This window comes from Atractosteus spatula, chromosome 28 (genome assembly GCF_055471065.1).
Source record: "Atractosteus spatula isolate fAtrSpa1 chromosome 28, fAtrSpa1.hap1, whole genome shotgun sequence".
NCBI classification, from domain to species: Eukaryota; Metazoa; Chordata; class Actinopteri; order Semionotiformes; family Lepisosteidae; genus Atractosteus; species Atractosteus spatula.
In genome coordinates this window covers 5,189,716-5,211,055 of record NC_142733.1, presented here as the reverse complement: position 1 = coordinate 5,211,055, position 21,340 = coordinate 5,189,716, and the positions used below count along the sequence as shown (strand labels likewise).

At 49.2% G+C, this 21,340-nt stretch overlaps 1 protein-coding gene across 3 annotated transcripts in view; it reads right to left on the bottom strand.

The window, feature by feature from the left end:
- The window catches only part of pip5k1ca (phosphatidylinositol-4-phosphate 5-kinase, type I, gamma a), a 55,045-nt gene that overhangs the window by 21,277 nt on the left and 12,428 nt on the right, over positions 1-21,340 (bottom strand). For 2 of the 3 annotated variants that reach the window (XM_088907420.1, XM_088907419.1), the window contains exons 2-5: positions 4,722-4,753; positions 4,304-4,396; positions 3,787-3,917; positions 2,895-3,012 (exon numbers count right to left, since the gene is read on the bottom strand). In XM_088907420.1, coding sequence (XP_088763546.1) covers positions 2,895-3,012; positions 3,787-3,917; positions 4,304-4,396; positions 4,722-4,753 — 374 coding nt within the window. The remainder of the gene's footprint in view (positions 1-2,894; positions 3,013-3,786; positions 3,918-4,303; positions 4,397-4,721; positions 4,754-21,340) is intronic. The other variant, XM_088907421.1, reaches the window with a different exon arrangement.

Here is a 21,340-nt window from a genome sequence, read left to right as displayed (position 1 = left end):
GCCAAATTGCCCTGCAAAACCATGAAGGCAACACAAGACTCAGCACAGGCGCGAGCCTTCGGAACAACACAAAGCAGCTCGCGACAAGCCAGAAACAGACCAGTAGGAGTCTCTGCCTCTGCACCCCTTCAGCACCTCGCAAAAGTGTGACTCCTCTGAAGCAGGGCAGAAATAGCAACACAATAACCGCCCTCCTATTAAAAGCGGCTATCTGCACAGCCATCTGCTCTGTGGTTATGCTGCTGAGGACAGAGGAGCCGAGTCACGCTAAGCTGAAGGCGCGCCTGTTGTTGCTCTGGGCGGCTCCTGAGAAGCACAAAATCCAGGGTCCAGCAAGCATGATTCCATGTGGAAAGCAAGGATCCTTGCTGCTTTTGCTTGCTATATAATCTTCTGGTTTAAAGAATTGTTTAGTACACTGTATCCCATTACTGTCACATCAATGTCAATGCTAAATGCTCTCTTCAGCTTGCAATGGTATACACACCACCAGTGGCTCAAAACTAAAAAGTTACTAACAACACACTTAAATCCATTAACATCCTTCAATGCAGTACCAGATATTTGGAGAAGTGGCAAGTCCCTCCCTTACAGAACTGCAAGGTCCCAGGAGGCCACAGGGGGCGCTGTTACGCCAGGAGCCCCCAGATTTCTTTACTGCTTCTGCTCCACAGCATTGTGATTGAAGCTGCTCCAACACCCTTGCGCTCAGACTCTTGAAAGAGCCTAGCTTTTAACAATGCCATTACAGGACAGACAAAGTATCTGCCATGACACACTCACCAGCCCTGACCCAGTGATAATACAACTGCAACCACGAGCAGGCGCAAACATTCACGATCACACTGCTCGGCATCAGCAGGACCTGATGCAGGGGGTCAGGCAGAAATGCTGACGTTCACTCTGTTGGCGCTGCTGAAAAACTGCAAATCCCCTTTGTAGGGGAACACTTGCTTGTTTTAATGAGGCAATAATAAATAATAATAAACTATTTTATACAGCGCATTTGAAGGTGGCTTCTTAAAGCGCTTATGGCTGTTAGCTAACGGTTCTCTGCCTTGTATTCTCTGATATGCATCTGTGTTACAGCAATGTGAAGCCCTTTTCCGAAGGGGACACACGTGCTCTGAATACCCATCGTCAGTGCCCACGATTTTCTCTTCCTTTCCTTCTCTTCATGCTCGGGCCAGCTGGTGTCACGACCGGAGTTTCCCGGTCGCAGAGGACATCACAGCCTGTCGCAGCCCCACGAGAGACCGGGCCAGCAGCCACTCTCGGCTCCGAGCTCAATTAGGAGAGCATTAGACGGTAATCTCCTTCTGGAGGAGGAGAAGGAGGCTTAACAGGAGGGCTACTGTATCAGCCTGATCGTGACAGGCGGCAGAGGGCTGCCACTGTACCAGCACTACAGATGAGCGAGGCAGGACCAGGAGGGATGTAAAAATAGACACGGCTCACGCTGCTCTGCGCCTTTGCACCAACGTACGTGCGGCTCAGCCCTTGTTCTCCTGAAAGAACAGGAACAGAGAACAGGTGCTTTTTTTTCGGCAGTCAAGCAGGGGTTTTATTTTTGACAGCTGTTGGTTTCACTTTTTTAAAAAAAACAAACTAAGCGATATCAGCAGAACCCGGCTCAAATGAAAGGCTTGAAAAGCACGCTGCGAGAGCGCTCGTCTAGGCGAGGCGGGGGCCAGGCTCAGCGAGTGGGCTTGGCCGCAGCAGCAGTTAAACAGCTCGGAGACGGCAGTGCAGACAGGAGGCCATTCTCGGTTCTGTTTTTTTGCAGACTTTCTCCTGTGATACCCGGCAGGTCTGGAACGCACCTGGGCTGCTCTTCCTGGATACATGTGGGTGGCAGGGTTTATTTTTGACCACATTGAGCAGATCTCCTGCCCAAGGACCTGCTCAGTCCGGCCTGATGTGGGACACCAGTAGACTGTATTAGACACAGGTGTCAGGATAGCACACAAGCAGAAGTGTACTGCAGCAGCTAATAAGAAACCACACACTCATCGGTATTTGAGGCACTGACCATCAAGACTGCTGACCTCACTCACGCACACACAGGTCTGTGCAGTGATGAGCTCTGACCTTGTTCCCCACATGACCTAACCTTCCCACCCACTGGTCTGTCCTACTCTGAAGTGAGTCCAGTTGGGCCAGTTTAGAGCTGGTGTCCCTGTGATCTGCAGCCCCAGCCTGGGGCATAGAGGGCATGAAAACTGTAAAAAGACTGAGCATGGGATCTGGAACCATCTGAACCTCAGAAGCTGAAGTCTGACCAGTATAACACTGATTTCTTTTTTTGTTGGCAAAGGGAAAAGTGCTTAATAAAACCGTCTCCTCTCCCGATTGCCATGTCATTTTATGGTTGCATGAAGTTCTCATTTCTCAGTTTTTTAATTTTATACTTGCTAGTTATTTATTATTACATACCACCCAATCTGGAATAGCCAAGTGAGTCTCGGCTCACAGCTAAAAACCCTGCAAACGCACACGGGAGAATGAGGAAGCACAGGCAGAATCCTACTACTTGGCCACCTGTAGATGTTCGTCCTTCCCAGGCAGCACCAGAGGAGGTGCCGTTTTCCTGAGAACCCAGACTGACTAATCCCACCCCACCCTAGCCACGTAGTGCTCCGCCACCCGGGGGATCCCAGTCCCAGTCAGCTAGTGACACGACCCAGGCTCGAATCCATGATGTCTTGATCGGGGAGCTCAGCCTGTGCTCGGGCAAGTGCCTTCACTGGTGGGGTCACTTGGGAGCCTTCCCCCTCCCCTTCCTTCCCATTTTGATTTTAAGAGGAAAACGTGCAAAAGGATCCTTCCTTGGGGATCCCCGAATCCCTCCCTGCTCGCCCGTCGGGGCACACCCCGTGCCGGCCCAGCCTTACCAGGTAGTCGTCGGGCCGGATGCCGAAAAGCTCGCGGAAGTAGCGGAAGGCGACGGGAGCGTAGGTCTTGAAGCGGAAGTCGGGGAAGTGATGGGCCGGAGTGAGATTGCTGCCTTCGCTGTGGCCGGGAGAGCGGAGGGGAACAGGAAGGAAGGCTATATTATTCCTGGCTGCGTCTGACACAACGACGGAGAGAGCACCGCCATTTTCACACGAGACACCCGAGAAAACCTCTGCAGATGAACCATATTAAAAGACAGAACTGCCTTCAGGTACGTACAGTATACACAGGCAGGTCGATGAAGCAGTTCAGGGCTCCGAAGGAGCTGTTTTCCCTCACCTCTATTCTTAACAACCTAAGTGAGCTTTATTAGCCCATTAGCTTAATTGGACCCGTTATTTTTTATTTCATATCCACAGAATTTGGAATTACCGATTGCGTCATTATATATCAAAGCGATGACCCCCCCAATCTATATAGGGAGAAGGAGGAAGCACAGACGGGCTCCTCCATTCTGCCCTTTGTCTTGTGACACTCTATGAGTTCCACTGGATGTCACTCACTGATGACACCATGAGCCCCAGACAGCGAATCCTAACCCTACACCACCTGGATGAGGTATAGGGTGAAGAAGGGGAAGGGGACCCAAAGGGGAAGAATCGTGGTCAAAGTCGTCTAGTAACTCAACCCACAGGCCTCGTCAAATACACAACCTGCACTCAGAACGCGAAGCCCTTTAACAGCCCAACCGCATTTGAACACTTTTCAAGGCACTGTTGACCGAAAAAGACCGAAATGACCGGATTGCATCCCCGAAGGACTAGAGTCACGCACGCGCTCTACGAGAAACGGCCCCTGTGGAGCAGCCCGCACGGCCCCAGCCGTCCTCACCTGGGGAAGAAGATGCTTTCGACCACGTAGAAGTCCTGCATGAGCACGTCCCTCTCGGGCTTGGAGCTCAGATTGCCGACCGTGTAGCCAATCCCCAGCTGGATGGCGCCCTTCAGTGCCGAGGACGTGGTCTGCGGGGAGAGACGGACGAGAAAGAGAGAAGGGGGGATGGGACGGAGGTGGAGAGAGGCGACGCGGCAGGGAGGAGAAACGACCAGGACAGGGACCGGACTCTCCACACACGACACGACACAGTACTACTGTAGGCCACCATGCGCCCACGCTCACTTCCACACCGTGCTGGCCAAACGTGCGACATTAACTGCCTCTAATTGAGCAAGGGACTAAATTACGGGGTCCGGACAGCCAACGTGACTTGTCGTTCCGGCACTCGGAGACGCGGAGATCCTGGAATATCCTGCGGGACTGTGGCTCTCCAGAAGCAGGAACGACCCACTCCCGGATCCGGTCTCCGTGACCGGGAGCTGGGGTGCATGGAGGCTCTGGATGCGTGTACCTTCTTGTAGGTGGTTTCTCCGGAGGCGTCCACTCCCCTGTGGCCGATCTTCTTCCCTGGGCCTGAGCCCGGCTGTCCGGAGGAGGAGGGCATCTGGGGAAAGTAGGATTAACCGGATGGAAGAAGACCGACAATGTAACCATCTCCCATGGGTGTTTCAGGAATGCCACGGAGCTCGTGAGCATGCAATTCCTGCCTCTCTGTCCCCTCTCTGCGGTGGCAAAAACATTTCAACAACTCCGGGGGGGGGGGAAAAATAATATTGATTGAATTGGTCAGTCCTGCTGTGAAGAGGGAATGGAAGAGGAAGGAGGATTCCACAGGGAAGGAGGGAACTCGGAGACCCACATGCAGGAACAGCCTGAGACTTGGGGAGTCGGCAGGATTAAGGGGGGAGGGAGGCGACACCAGCTCTTACCTCTGTGATGAACGCTTTCTTTAAGTCGGCTTCTGAAAGAGACGGGAAAAAGGAGGAGGTGTCACATGGAGTCCCCACCGTACAACGTCAGCTCTCAAAAGAAGAGCTGCATATAAGCCCCATTAACAGCATTAGTGTTATTGTTTAAAAGAATTAAACGTTACAACAAATAGACTTTTGTTGCAACAGTAGACCATTTGAAGAAAATGCTAGTAGGACTAGACTAGTAATTATAGTCCAGGATTGCGTCTTTAAAATTATCCTGCTCATGCATTTATTAAAAGCAATTTAAATAAGACATACAGTAACAGGAGACACAGTGATGTAGGAGCTTCTGAACTTTTAAGTGACACATTAAACTTAGGTCCTGACTTCTTGCTCATTAACAATCCTATGGCGCTGTTCCCAAGAACAGGAGTGAGAACTTCAGAGTCCTGCTTAAACTCCACTCAGTTCTCATTTTTCTACCTGAACTGCTGTGCAGAATGGCTGCTATGTGTCTCCCAGATGGGGCTGCTGGTGCAGAATGTCAGCTGTTTGTCTCCCAAATGGGGCTGCTGGTGCAGAATGTCAGCTGTTTGTCTCCCAAATGGGGCTGCTGGTGCAGAATGTCAGCTGTGTGTCTCCCAGGTGGAGCTGCTGGTGCAGAATGGCTGCTTTATGTTGCCCAGGTGGGAGGTGGGTCCCCTTCTATATGAAAGTGCACAGAAGTGTGCAAATGATTATTAAAATAAATCCTTGGTACCATAACGGACAAAGAATCAAGCATAAAAAATAAAGGCAAATAAGTCTAAAGTAAGCCAGTTCTGAAACACTGTCCTGGAAATGATTGTATTATATTATTACTGAAACACGGCCAGCAGGAACCCGTGCTGAACAATCGACAGGGGGTTGTGAGCAGAAAACGGGATTCTTGGAACAGCCGACGGTGTGAACGACGGCCCCACCCCCTCCGGAGGCTCCGGGTGAGTGGGAAGGGGAAACGCACAGCGCAGACAAAGAGACAGAAATGAACGAGCTCTTTCTTTTTTACACCGACAACATCCTCCCATGTAAAAGAGAGAGACAGAGAAAATCACTTCCCCCTTTTCTTTCCTCTACATCCCTTTCCCTCGGGTTCCAAACAGGGCGAGCCAGTTTAAATTTTAATGCAGCACAAGAGTCAGTAAATACAAGAGGTTGCTGCCTTCAGCACGGTTTTTATTCTCCAGAGCTGAAAATAGCCATTTAATTGCGGAGCAGTTTCCACACTCCACATAATGATGGACTGGATGAGGTTTAAACACCAGACCATGATTAATGTCCTGACAGAGGACAGGACTGTACTGAAGGCCAGGCATGGCTGCAAAGGGCCTACACACGTTCAGGGAGCCCACCGCGCCATCAGGTGTCCATCAACATGCCATCAACCCCCCCACGCCCCCTCCATCTGGACAGCAGTGGGCAGCACCAACAAGAGAATCTTGCAATGACCTGCTGCGATGTCATTCAAAGTCCTAAAAATCCACAGCTCTGGAACTCTCTCCCCAAGGATATCAGAGAGCCCCCTTCTCTAAACTCAAAACCTTTATTTAACTGGTAAAGGCTCTTCTAAACTTCTTTACCCCTTGCTCCTACTGTATTTAGCCCCCCTATCTACCATCTATCGCATTGTGCATTTGTTACTGTTGTCATTATTCTGTAAAACACTTCGAGAGGCCACCTTTAAAGGCACTATAGAAAATAGTTTATTAGTCATGTTTTACACAGCCTAAAATATTAGAACCCTTCCCTGCACTGAACAGAGATCAACTCCGTCGTGTGCAAGAACAGCTCCCGTCCCCCATTAAGAAACACCAGCCGCGGTTCTGACCACTTCCTGCACGAAGGGAAATGTAAAACTGTAACAACTCAAGCCAAAGAAAAGTGGAAGTGACCTCCCTTCTGTCATCTGGTTCTGATGTCGGCGGTTTCTGTGCCGAGACCCCACAGGGGCGACTGACAGCCGAGCGCGGCGTGCAGGAGGAGTCAGGTCCGCCGGGCCACGCACCGCATGGTTATCTGCAGCTAGGTACAGCCACCGGCCAAAATATTAGAGCCCCCCTGCACTAAACAGATCGCCTGTGCGATCTGCAAGAGCAGCTTCAACAGGTGGGCCACATCCCGAGTCCCATAGAGGATTTTCGGAAAGATCGGCAGCCCCAGCCCCATCCCGTTTTTCTAACGGGATCACCTCCGGCAGCACCTCTGACCTGACTGACCTGCAGAGTCGTTCCTCAAGCCCAATCACTCATTGTAACTTCAGCTGGGGACTAGGAGCAGGCCCCTGGTGTTTTGGTCAGTGAGCACTTACTGTGCACTGTATTTGTATACAATACTCAGCTCACCAGAAGGGAATCAGGCAAAATTAGGGGGTCCTCTATGCCTCCCCTCGTGCTTTGCAACCCCAGTCTCTTGCAACCTGGCCTGAACTTCACTTCTCAGCTGAAGGGCAGAAGCACAAGGAAGCTCACAAACTCTCTTAGCGGGGTGCATGTTGCACTAGCGGATTTGAGCTGGGAACCCCCTGGACAGGGACAAGTCCTAGTCATTATCAGTGGGCGCAGATATAGGAAGCTTTTGCTCAACCACAGACAGAACAGCTTTCGCAAGTCAGGATTTTGCAGTCTGTCTGGGTGTGTGGATACAACGATTTTTCTGCCCAGGAGGACCTAAACGTCTCTCTCTCCCCCCCCCCCCCCCCCGACATCCTGACGGGCTGGCAGGAACCCTGCGGACCCCCGCAGGACTAAACCCAGCGAAAAGCCCCACCTGTCCCCCCTCGCCACCTGCCCCAGCCCGCCAGCCCCCGCGCCGCTCTCTGACGCAGTCAGCGATACCCAGAGTGAGAAAGCGAAAATTAATCCTTGCGAAGGTGAGAAAGGAGAAGGAAAAAAAAGCTTGTCTCTCCCCACCCCACTCTGCCGTCAGTTTGAAAGGTGGCGATGAGAAATGGCGAGAATCCTTCCTCTCTTAGCGGGTTTCAAAACGCAGCGAGCTAGGCTTCAGGATCAGAGCAGCTCCTCTGCCGTCTCGCGGGGATCAACACAGGTCCTCCATTTCATTTCCTAACCCGAGTCCTCGTGCTTGCTAAGCTCGGGCATCTCCTCAAACACAAGCACATCAGCCAGCTCCCCTCCAGGCCCACAGGAAGTGCGATTGCTCAAAAGCAGAGACGAAGTGGGAAAGACTTCCTTTATCTGACCCGCACCCCAGGGCTAAGAGCCGCTGGCACCGCCGGTGAACAGCCACAGAGCGCCGGCCTGCTTCCTCTCCTCAGCTCGCCCGACCGGTCGCTTCAGCTCGCGCTGGTTCAGGTGCAGAGGAGGGGAACTGTGCCTGTTTGACAGGAGTTATAATAACCTCCCCCGTTAAGAAACACCAGCCGCGGTTCTGACCACTTCCTGCACGAAGGGAAATGTAAAACTGTAACAACTCAAGCCAAAGAAAAGTGGAAGTGACCTCCCTTCTGTCATCTGGTTCTGATGTCGGCGGTTTCCGTGCCGAGACCCCACAGGGGCGACTGACTGCCGAGCGCGGTGTGCAGGAGGAGTCAGGTCCGCCGGGCCACGCACCGCATGGTTATCTGCAGCTAGGTACAGCCACCGGCCAAAATATTAGAGCCCCCCTGCACTAAACAGATCGCCTGTGCGATCTGCAAGAGCAGCTTCAACAGGTGGGCCACATCCCGAGTCCCACAGAGGATTTTCGGAAAGATCGGCAGCCCCAGCCCCATCCCGTTTTTTCTAAAAAGATCACCTCAGGCACCAGCTCTGACATGACTGACCTCCTGATTGCCAACAGGAGGGCAATCTGGGACTTGTTCTGGCCACCGGCCAAAATATTAGAACCCCCCCCCCCCCCGCACTCAGCAGAGTTCACCTTTGGTCAAGTGCAAGAACAGGTGGGCCACATTACAGTGCAGGTTCATGACAGCACCGTAAGTGCTGGATACCTCATGTGCATCTCACAGGAACAGAGCTACAGAGCTAAACCTGCACTAGAAATACAGATGGCCCCAAAACTGTATGCGTACAAGTGAACTGCATCAACGATGGTCTTATTAGCACAAAACTGACAAGGGAGAGGGTTTAAGGACATTATTTCCATGAACTGACATTCCATTACGAATCAATTATTACGAGGGATGGATACCTGCAGTGCTCAAGGTGTGCATTATTATCATTTCAATTGTGATCTGAATTACCCAACTGAGCTCATTTAGAGAAGTCACATCACCGGCTGCATCTCCAAGGACTAAAGCTGACAATCCCTGCTCTCAATACCTCATTTTCAGAGTTTGTTTTCCAGACACGAGGGCTGCTGATGCAAACTCCACTGAGGTGCATGATTCACATTCTGACTAATGATGGGACATCCACCCCTGTGCAGCTGTCCTGTCTGCTCCAGTACTGGCCCCTTCACTCTGGCTGCAGCCCCTCCCTCCTCCTGGTTGGCATGATGACGCGGCTCGTGTCCATTATTTATTATTCACGTGTGCTGATGGACTCAACAGGCAGGCAGGCTGGCGCACAGGTGAAAAAGGGTCCCTTGCTGGACAAGAAAACTGTCAAGCAGCAGGCAAGCTATGCTGACAAAACGCGGCACAAGAAATGAGCCCCATTCAGCAGGGAGGTCGTTCATGCCACACGTGGAATTAAACCTGCCCAGCTCACATGCACGAGGCAACTTGGCCTTCCTTCCTGGAGTAAACAACAACACAGCGTTAAGGCTGCATCCCAGTTTGCTCTCCTAACACTGGTTTAGCTTCTTTTCAAGACCGCTGAAACGTCCAAGACTCTTCTCAATGCAACACCTAGCAGCTGCAGCATGAGAAATTGCAAGCCAGGATCACACTTTAGCCTATATTCTTTTTGCCTGGCTTCTCTTAGATTGATACAAAAGCTGACAACGGAGATAGCCTTGCTCTTTAAACCCAAAGCAATTCACCACCTTACACTACTCCAGGCAGAAGCACTGGGCCTCAGGAGGCACAAAGTCAGAAAACGCCAGCTGGACAACAGAAGGCCATAGTATTAGCTAGGGCCAGAGGGGAAGTCATCATTCCTGACAGCACTCTCACTGCTCTGGCGCGGAGCTCAGTGTTCGTGCTGCAGGGCGTACGATCTCTGCAAACGAGAGAAAGAGACTTTCACTGAGGGAAATGCCAGGCAAAACCTTTTAAACTCTTCCAAATAAGAGTTATACTTCGTCGCGTATTGCAGAGTTTTTCCCACCAGAAGACGATAACGCATGCAATACTGCTGTCCCAGTGGGAAGGAAAGAGCACCTCCAGTTTTCTTAAAAAAATAATCTTTTATTTTGCATTGTGGTGCACATACCCTTGCCCATGAGTCAGAGGGAAGAAGTGGCCCACCTTCATCCAGGCTTTGTGCAAGTGGGCAATTTATGAGCTTCTTCTCCTACATGTGCCAAGATAACCCAGTACAACCTCAGCCAACCAGTAGCAGGCTGTGCTCCAAGCTGGAATGAAGGCCTGTGGCATTGAGTATTGTCTGCTGGCGGTTTGTTCACGACTGTCCGTCTCGCTCTTTCTTTTATTTCAGACCAACCAAACAACCAAACCTGTCATTTAGGACCCAGAAACAACGGGAAAAAAACCCCACAATTTCAAAACCTCATCAGCTGAAACCAGCAAAATACCCACCTTCCCCAACCATACAAATCAAAATTAGACACTGTCCAGGACCTTCAGCAGAAATAATGGCTATATTTTCCAAAACACTCTTTAAAGAATCTCAAAATAGCGACATGCTGCTGTGAGGAATCTAATGTGACTGGATTAGCCGCTTTTCTGCATTTTTTTTTTAAAAAAGAAGGAAATTACCCAAAATAACATCTTGCATCCAAGGCAGATGTTTATGACCTAGTCAATTAAAATGAAGGCAGGACACCAGGAATGACCACAGTGGATCAGAAACTCTGGATTTCTGGATGCAAAGTACTTCCTTATGTAAGATGCTAGTATTGGAAAAACAGGTGAGAACCAGATTTATAATCTGTGAATCACACTCTGCCAACTAGAGCTTTTCTGTTTGCCAGCATGAGATTCATTACCCGAGCTGAAAACTGAAGTGCAAGTTAACGCGTTTGAATTCACAGAGATGCTCTCTGACATCTGATTTGATTTAACATCTGTGCTTTGGGGAGGAAAAAAAAAACAAAGCAGCATTTTGCATTGAACAATCCCTCCTCACTACAGCATTTATTTTACAAGGGAACGGGAGGACGGAGGATTCATTATTCTCTAATAGGATTTAGTTTCCTTCACTTTGCAGTGCAGAAGAATCAATTAGAAAAAGCTTTTAGCTACCCCAGAAAGCCAGCGAATGTGTGTTTGAGGCCCATTTATCAGCTAAACGCATTAAACAATCAGCCCACTGTTTCAAACTGAAATGCAGATCTGAATAAACCCATATCAAACATGGAGAAAAAGAATGCAGAGTAAAAAATAGCCCTTCTCAAGCGGAAAAAGTCATTCCACATCAAAATGAAATATTGTGGAGTTTAAGTCTGACCTCATCTATAGAATATTTCTGCAACCTACTAGGCAGAAGACGCTACTCTGTAAGTTCTAGCCAGCATATCATTACACAATTAAATATGACATGTTGAGAGAGACAATATTCTAGCTTAATGAAACCCACAGAAGAATTAAAAGAGAGAAATGTCACCCACTGGCGGAGTTCAGAGTTTCCGAACCACGCAGAGCAGGAAATGCTCTTCCTTTGGAGAAGGATGGCGAGAAACTTCAGGCGAGAAAAACGCCAAGAGAGAGTCCAATCAGACAGCGCCGAGCGCTGACAGCAGCCTCTCGCCGACACCGGTAAGCCCCTGCTACTTGTGGAGAGCTCAGTCCTGAGAGAACAATCTGGGGTGTGGACCGGCTTTAATCCCTGCGAGCTGCAGCTACCCCTCCGTACAGACGGCGCTCCAGCCCCTCGACAAGCTCTCGCTAAGCCATGCTGAGCCCGCGGCCCTGAGCCAATCAAGACCCAGTTGGTTAGTCAGGGGGGTTCTGATTGGACCGGCAGGGCTGAGACGCGCACTGTGCCAAGCACACTGAAGGACAAGGGCTAGCTGCAAGGCAAGGACCTGGAAGAGAAATAAGCCTACTCTACTTTAGCCCTTCGAGCCACTCCCAGTGCAGTAAGGGCCTGCAAAGTACTTGTATTTAAGATTATCAGCAAATGGACAGGTTCCCACCTGATTTTGTGTGAAGCAGCATAGGCAGGGTTGTCTAGAAACTAATATGCAAACGCAACAGTATTTGCTTTTCTGCTGCACCGTAGAAAAAGAGGCTACAACTGGCAAAATCCAACTTGGGTCAAAGTGCTATGTAACTGAGGTCTGGAGACAAAGGGAATAAGCCTGTGAAGAGTATGGGAGATCAACTGATAAATTTGTGTCCAGATTTTGTCATCTTAAAATCTGCAAAATGTTTTGTTTTTTGCTTTTGTTAGAATTTAGGATTTGGCATGCCAATCTAGAGTGTCGTGGAAATGGACAAGTAAGATGGATTTTCTGCAAGACCTGCAGTCATTAAAACAAACAGTGTCTTATTGCACAGTTCTAAGGGGGTCACGGCCGCTGATCAATTTTGCATATCAAGGTACTAAGGCCCTGAAATAAAGATTTACTTTACTATCTGGTTTACAGACTCGGTTATCGGATACTGGCTGTCTAACTTCAGGTACGAACAGGGAATGCAATCCTTTTGATAAGACCTAAGAGATCCGTTAAGCAACCCTGCTTGCAAAGATCATGGCGCCATTAAGAGTTTGGTTTCTGCTTTTCCAAAGCGAGGCGCAAACTGTGCTTCACCGTGCAGACGAGATGAACAGGCCTCAGGCAGAGAGACCCTGGGCTTGGCTCCATTAACACCTCCACACTCCAGCCAACTCGCTCATTCGCACCCCAACCCTGAGTCTATTAAAAGCTCATCAAAAGAAAATGTCATCTGTAACACGCAGTAACCACAGCCAGCGTGGAGATACAGAGGTGCAAAGCAGGGAGATAAAAAAAATATATTTTCCCCCAGCTGTTTTATGAGATGAACACCAACAGCAGCTACCAAGAAGAGAGCTTAAGAACAATCGAATCCATAAAATCCATTTGTTATGGAGCTGCCTTTGTGAAGAAAAAAAAAAGAATATCCATTTCCTTAGCACTCCTCCTTTTTGTGCACAACAGCATGATTGACATCTTAGTATTTCAAGATAACATAAGACAAAAATAAATAAGGGAAAGAATAAAGAGGAGGAACAAACCTAAAATGAAAAGAAAATAAGAAATGCAGGGGGCTATTTTGACTACATTTTGTAAATTAAAGATCTCCATCCGGGCTGCACTTTCCCACTCTATACGAAAATATAGAGTGTAGAAGCTCACTCAGTGGTTTAATGAATTCATTCCACAAACAAATGCAACCATGTGAGATATAATGGGATCTTGGGCTCAGGCCTGCACGATACACGGACTGTCACGAGACCCACCCGGAAGAGGTACGGTACAGCCGGGTGGGAGCAGTCTGGTAAAGATTCCAGGCTCTGGTTCCAGTGTTCTCCGGATCGACATCCCAGATGGGGACGAAAATCTTAGAACGTCAACCCTCCGCCCAAACACTAAAACGTCCTTCATGGTTTTAATCAATTTGTATTTTTTGGCCACTCACATGGTGGAATCTTAAAGAGTGTTTCTGCAGTGGAATGGACAAAAAACGGCCCAACTCGCAAACCTGAGGAACTAGTTTTCCCAAACGCTGCCGAGGTATCTGCGGAGGGTGTCCCCACGCTGGTGGAGCCCTCAGCCGCACAGGAGAGATGTGGGAACACCTGTGGCCCGGATCCAGCCAGACAAGAATCCCGGGAAATCTTTTCAGGAATGCAAAACGTGCAACTCTGGGAAAGAGGGGACACGACCACGCGAAAGTGTAAGGAATACTTTTAAAGCCCCAACGCGGCTGGATTCTGGGAAGACTGGCATTTCCGTTTGTGCTATTGAAGAAAGGACAGAGTTACACGCCCAGTAGTCAGTAGCCGCTCGTCAGTAAATGCAGTAGCTGTAGCAGCAGGAGTAGGAGCAGTAGGTTTAGCAGTAGGAGCAGTAGCTGTGGTAGCAGGAAAAGGAGTAGTAGGACTATCAGTAGGATCAGTAGGTGTAGAAATAGGAGTAGCAGGCATAGCAGTAGGAGCAGTAGCAGTAAGAGTAGGAATAGGAGTAGCAAGAGTAGCAGTAGGAGCAGTAGGAGCAGGAGTAGCAGGAGTAGCAGGAGTAGCAGGAGTAGCAGGAGGAGCAGGAGGAGCAGGAGGAGCAGGAGGAGCAGCAGTAGGAGTAGCTGTAGGAGTAGCTGTAGGAGTAGCTGTAGGAGCAGGAGTAGTAGGAGGAGTAGCAGGAGTAGCAGGAGTAGCAGTAGGAGTAGCAGTAGGAGTAGCAGTAGTAGCAGTAGGGGCAGAAATAGGAGTAGCAAGAGTAGCAGTAGGAGTAGCAGGAGTAGCAGTAGGAACAGTAGCAGTAAGAGTAGGAATAGGAGTAGCAAGAGTAGCAGTAGGAGCAGGAGTAGCAGGAGTAGCAGTAGGAGCAGGAGGAGAAGCTGTAGTAGCAGTAAGAGCAGGAGTAGTAGGAGCAGGAGAAGCAGGAGGAGTAGCAGGAGTAGCAGTAGGAGTAGCAGTAGTAGCAGTAGGGGCAGAAATAGGAGTAGCAAGAGTAGCAGTAGGAACAGTAGCAGCAGGAGGAGTAGCAGGAGTAGCAGTAGGTGTAGCTGTAGTAGCAGTAGGGACAGAAATAGGAGTAACAGGAGTAGCAGTAGGAGCAGTAGCAGTCAGAACAGTGGGGCAGCAGAGGATTCCAGACTCCACTCAGCCCACTGGATTGAAGACTCTTCTGGAAGCCCGCAGGTGAAGAGGACACGCGTTTCCGAGGCCCTGATGTACACGTGATGAAGACCCAGCGTTGTAGCGTCACCGCCGATCAGCCCAGTACACCGCCGATCAGCTCCCACGCTAGGCGCAGGTCTTCCAGCTGCCGTTTTCCTGATGAAAGCGCGCCCGGGTCAGCCGAGCCCCCCCTCAGCAGGGATCACGCGCAGCTGAGTGGGGCCCCCGGCCAGCGCTGCGGCCCAGCCGTCTGGACGGCCTCGTGCTCCCGCCGAGAACAAAGGGCTGTTTCAGGGCTCGGCTGTGTCGTGGTGCCGATGGCGGTGGGGAGGGGGGCGGCCAAAGGGAAGCAGGCCCCACCAAAACACGAGAGGGTGTCCACAAGACACACGGACGCAGCTTTCCGTCACCTACCGTTCCATATCCCATTTTTTTAATTGGAATGGAGAGGCAGAGGGCTTTAGCATTTTTTCAAAATTTGTTCTGGCAAAGTTATATCCTTTAAAGAACCAGATTTAAGAAAAACAGGCAGATTCCCATGGGGGTAGATGTGTGGTACTGTCAGTACTGGAGATGAGGCCCTACTGAAAGGGTTCTGGGAGTCTGGAAGAAATGGTCAAGTTGTCTGGAAAAATCTAAAGAAGTCTTGATGGGATTGTGGGATCCCAGTGGTGATCAATACTTCACTTTATCTGGAGCCTTTCTTTACTGTATGTTCTTATGTTCAGAGATTTCGGAGAACAGGTGCAGTTTTCTGTATTAGTCCATACCGTGAGGTCAGACAGTCCTGGACTCCAGCATCATGTGTGATCCCTGCGTGACTGATTCAGACCCACAGATCACCGTGATCAGACCACTACAGCTCATTTCTGTTCACTTCAGAGGGCACTTGTTTCTAAATAACACCCTTTAGGCTCTTGTTGGGTCTGAAGTTGGTACCCATTAGGACTTGAAACAGGTTCGCGTGGGGATCTGTGTTATCACAGTACAGGCTATAGGAAACAAGTAATTCAGGTGGAGAAGGCTCAACCCTTGAAATGCTGCATTACATCGTTCTGCTTGTCAGCATGGAATTAACCTTTACTTGTTTCCCTGCAGGAAATAGCTATATTAAGACCACTCATAGCCTCCTCTGTACAAGACTGAAGAGATGAGAAAGAATCGAACTTAACACATCCTTAACGCAAAATCTCAGTGATTTCAGTTATTTAGCAAACAAAAAATAAAAAATCTCTTGCTGTCCATCTAGGTAGGTGCACACTCCTGTGCTTGACTGTCCTTGTTTTTCTTAACTGAGGTTGTCTAGGACTCTAAACTGGCTGTATGATGTTATTAGTTGCATCAGACCCAGCTGTCAGAGAATCAGGCTCCAGGCACACGGTTTTAAGGACAGAAGATGTTTTGCTCCAGAACTGACAGGTGCAATTTAATCAAATCGATTTAGAAGTTGTTCAAAAGCTGCCTTCTAAAACACAAACGTTTGAAAACCGATTGAGATGTATTAAATGAGAAAGCTGTGGGATACAGCCTTAAACACTCAAAAACTATTTTTTTTTAAAGTGCTAACAAGAAGGGCATTATATTCTTTATATAATATATCTTTATATAATAGCAAAATGCTTCTTGTGTCCTTGTTACAGGCATTTCAGAAACCTTGCGGGGGAGGAGCAGCTGGAGGAAATTGAAGATGACAATGTGCAGTCAGATCAGGGGCCTCTGTGTTTGTGTGCCTGTGTGGCCATGTGCTTCCCTACAGCCCCTCAGAGCAGCACACACACTCATACAGACACTGGGGTAGCACCTGTTTCCCCCAACAGCATACCGACCCACAGCAGCAGCCGTGAGCCCGACACACACGTCTGCACAGCTCCTGTTTTCTATGCTGTTGAAAACCCACTGAAATCACATCACCCCCATACACACACACACACTCTCAATGCCATCATGCTTTAAGCAAACAAGGATCCGACAGGACTTCACAGAGCAATGACTCTCGCCCATTCCACTGTGGAGACCGCAAATTGGAAGGTTGTGGGTTCAAATCTTAAGTGGGGCACAGCTGTTGCACCCCTGAGCAAGGTACCACCATCACATTGCTGTTATGATTTTACTGGAAAAGAGACAATAATACAATTTTCTTTATGTGAGCTTTTCAAGAACCTCAGAGCACAGTACAACAGCATGGATCTAATGCACAAGAGAAGCAAAAGGTCTGATGAGGAGGTCTCCATGAATCTGACAGATAGGTCTTTTAAGCACGCTGCGAAGGTTCTGGCAATCGCAGAGTCTCTGCTGGATTTAAGAGCCAAGTTCCATGGATGTAGAGTTGGAGATCAGAAGAATGGCGCCCACCGTATGGAGCCTAGCCTTCGGCAGAGAAAAAGGTCCTGAATCAGCAGATCTCTGAGTAAGAACTGGACTGAACTGCTAAAGTAATCCTTCAGATAAACCAGAGCTATGCAGTACCTCAAGTGTGAGCAGGGGAATAGATAGATAGATACTTTATTGATCCCGTGAGGGAAATTGCAGAAATTTGTTTTTAAATTTGTTTTTAAATTTAAATTTGGAATGTTAAAGTCCACTCTGTTTCAGCAGAAGGCAGTGAAATTCACAGAGGGCGAGAGTTATGAGCTGATGTATAACGCAAGAATTCTGAACATACTTAGGCCTACTTGTACCTTAGAAAATACCCCAGGAACTAAGGCATTGCAGTCATCTAATCTTGATTGCTGTAATCGGTTGTCAGTTATTGTAACGGTAAGCTCTGAATTTGGTCTGAAAGTAAATCTTGGTCATCAACATAACACTGAAACCCAAACCCACAATGATGAATGATTTCAGGTTGAGGTAACATTTGAACAATAAATAAATTTCAACAATAAAGGCACCGACACAGAGCCCTGCGGAACACCCTGAGAAAATAGGACATCAGGTTTAAAATTGTCAGTATTTATAATTAGGCTCCTGGTTGCCAAATTAGTGCCAAAACTGCATGTAATCTAAAAGGAGATTTTGAGTTTTTGAAAATTTGTAAAAAAAAAAAGAATTTGTTCGCATGTGACATGCCTGGTTAAATAAAAGTTTATTATACTGTACAAAATCCTTGTTTATGCAATTGAGCTGCAGCTAATCTAGCAAAAATTGTCACCCAGCAATTTCATCTAGTTCTCCAAACACTCATCTGTCTTTGGTGTAGTATAGAGACGAAACAACAATAGGCCACTTTCTACTTCCTTAGTTTAAAACCTTCTGCAACAACCAGTTATTGTCTGGGCTGGCAGGGGATAGCAGCTCTCGGTTGCTGTGGGAACTCCCCACATTCCCACAACCGACCGCGTTTGTCCTGGGGCCATCAGAACACGATCAGGCCATTGATCAGTGCCCCATCACCAATGAGTTACCCAATTTCAGCCCCCTCAGGTACACCAGTTAATGCCCCTGGAACAGTGCTCTGTCATTGAGCTACCTCTGGTTGTGCTACGTCCAGCTCTGATCCGAGAGGAGCTCCAGCCCGAAACTCGAAACCCAAAACCTGAAACCTGACGAATTCCTGGTTATCCGCACTGATCCAGTGGTGTCTTTCCCTGCCGCTGTCCACCTGTCTGCATCGGTTGCCTTCCGCGTAACTCTTACTCCTGTCTAGCCTTACTCCTCGCTGTCTCTGCTCCTCTCTGGCTGTTTTCAGTGAGCCCCCAGCTTTCCCCGCCCGCCCCCGAAGATCACCGAGACACCGCGTTGTAACACTCTCAATGGGGCAGAATGGACAGTTGGTGCCCGTTGAACTTTTCTCCCCACCAAGAGGCACTCATACACGGTCACAATTGACTCCCACAGTCTCCGTGATGGCTCTGAGTTCACAACAGGGGCTTCACTAGAAGAGCTACTGCACCTCAAAGAGGGAGCACGGACTCTCGGTGCTAATCTGGAGAGAAGAGTTCCTCCCCTGTCCTTCTCACTCTTTAGCTCTTGAAACACGTCCTTGCGTCACGTTTCATGTTGCAATAACGTTTTTGTGCACATTTTGTGCACATTTTCACAGCCTATATTTGTGCAAGGAAATACAGATTCATCTTTCCAAAGGTGATGGATATAAAGGATGCTAACAGAACAGAGGTTCCTTTCCCTAGAATACCGGTGGAATTTAATCCGACACTGTGGAAAGATCTAGAAATGTGTGGTACAGCCCAACAGCCTCTGGACGGCAAAAGTCATCCTTCAATCCACCCGACACAGATACAGTGTCTCATTTACAACAGCGGTCTCGCCCAGGGGGTCACGCCACTGAAGCACAGTGAGAGAAAGATAAGAACAGTCAATAAAGGTGTTACAGGACATGGCAGTGATACCGAGTGTCCGATTCGGACACACAACTGAAAACACCTTCAGATACAAAGGTGGGCAGCTCCAGCTGACTCTGCAGAGTGTTCTCCAGTCCGAACGGAGGAGCTGAAGGTTAGACAGGCTGTGCTACGCTCCGGCCCTAATCCCTGCAGACACTGGAGCAGACGTGGCACTCAGACATCACCCCCCCAACGTGCACCCAGGCTTTCACTGGGCCAGGATTAGGGTCAACAGGTAGTGTTGCCTTTCTCTGCCAGGTCCTGTAATAACCCAGGCATCTTAACAAAGACAAACCAAACAAAATTGTCAAAAAAACAACAACAACAACAGCAACAAAAGCCAAAGAGGAATTACTCTGCAATCACATTAGTCAAACATTACAGGATAAACACCGGTTCTGTCTGTGCACCACTGGGGAGGAGATTAAATCGCTAGCCGTGCTGCTAGTATCACGTGCGCTGGGGAGGGCTGTCGCCTGCCTGCTCGGTGGTTTGAAATTCCTGTTCTGACTCTTTAGCATTCGAATTGTCCCCCTCTGAACGACTGAAAGCTTGCTTGTCCGGTTTTGCTTCCCCATACGAGGTCACGACACTCGAAGGGCCGCAGGCCTGGGGTCACCACAGGAACGCCAGGACGAACCCGTGCGGTTCTGTTCCCAGGCCAGGCTCTGGAGCGACAGCCTGCATAGCACGATCAAAGAGGGAAAAAAAAATACTAATCCACAGGCCACTTTCCCCACATCTAAGAATCCCCCTGTAAACATTACTGGCTCACCCAAGACGCTTTGTAATAAGTACCTAATTAATCCCAGGATCTCTTCTGGCTGGTGTTTGCAAGAAGCCAGGGTATCGGATTGAACAACATGGCCGGGCAGCTTGTTCCACACTCCCACTGCTCTTTGTGTAAAGAGGTCCCTCGTGTTTTCAATTTTAGGCACACTTAAAGCCCACACGGATTACGAGACCTTGATTCAGCTCTGCTATGTTCTCAATCTCATCACACTTCCTTGCCGAGGGGGGGGGTGGGGACGTTCTCTGAGGCACTGAGGGCCTGTGCAAGCTCTTGGGTTCGCCCTGGCACGTGTCCAGACATCACATGGCACGATGCCACAGCCCTGCCCAGAAAGGGCACTGCGTTTCGCCTGACTGCTGTTTCCATCAGCTCGATTTAGTGTATCAACAGCCCACCACCCTTCCTTTGTCTATCGCAGAGGCAGATTCAGGCCAACCGCGATCAAAGCCAGTATTAACCTGGGGCCAAAACTATGCCGAAAACACAGGAAAAACAAAAAGCGTAACGAGTCTAGACGAGCTGCAGGTCAGCCCTCTTTAATCCTGCTCGTCTTGCAGCAAACAAAACCGTGTCAAGAACTTTTTTATTTCCCAGTCTGCCTGTTGCATATGATCTGCATATCCAGGTAATCAGTGTTCATACTCTTGCCACCTATACAAGTGTTGGACCTATACAAGTGAATAAGAGGTTTTAATGCCGCTGCTCTGTTTTTTTCAGTCCATGCTAGTGCATCAGATCAGCCCCGATACATGGCATATGGCTGCAGAGGAAGAAAAGCATCAGAGCTCAGCACGGCCTGCAATTTAAAGCTGATGTCAACAAAAAAAATCATGAGAGGCTCGATGGTGAACCGTGCCAGGGATTTATAACTGTAATTGCGAAGCTAGCGCTCTCAGTCAAGAGTACTTTTTTTTTTGCATTGCCCATCGGACTATGCTGAGGCTCAGCTCCACCCCCCGTCATTCTGCCCCTGGGGTCTCGGCGGATCCTCCAGTGATCGTGGTCGGATTCTTTCCAACACCGTGATTAGCGTTCTTTTCCAAGACGCCGGCCAGCCAGCGCAGGAAACTTGTTGTTCCAAAAACTAAAAATCGGGGACTTTAAGATCCTGCCGTTTCTGTTCATTTAAAACCAAACGCCTGCAGGACTCGCGTCCGCTCAGACAAATCTCGCTCCCAGCTCGCAGAAGCCGAAGCAATTTTTCAGGTCAGGTCTCTCACCCGTACCTTGGGTAGAGTGTGCAGGTACAGGGCAAACAGATGACCTGCGAAACTCCATTTCCAAGCACATCGGAGAGTGCAATTAGAAGTCAAAGCTCCTGAATAGAAGCTTAAGACCTGTGTGTTTCGTGCATGATCATTTAATTTTTTTCCCCCGTCTTTCCAAACAGTAGGCGCCCGGCAGGACATCCAGGAAAGAAACTGTCGATTCGAGACAAGGCAGTGCTGCACTGAAGCAGAGGCAGGCAGATTGCGAGTGGTTGCTATGGCATCATCGTGAGGGCGATCTGCTCGTCCCCCAGGGCCCGCCAGGCTCCCTCTGCCACTCCTCCCCTGCAGGGGCAGCACCATC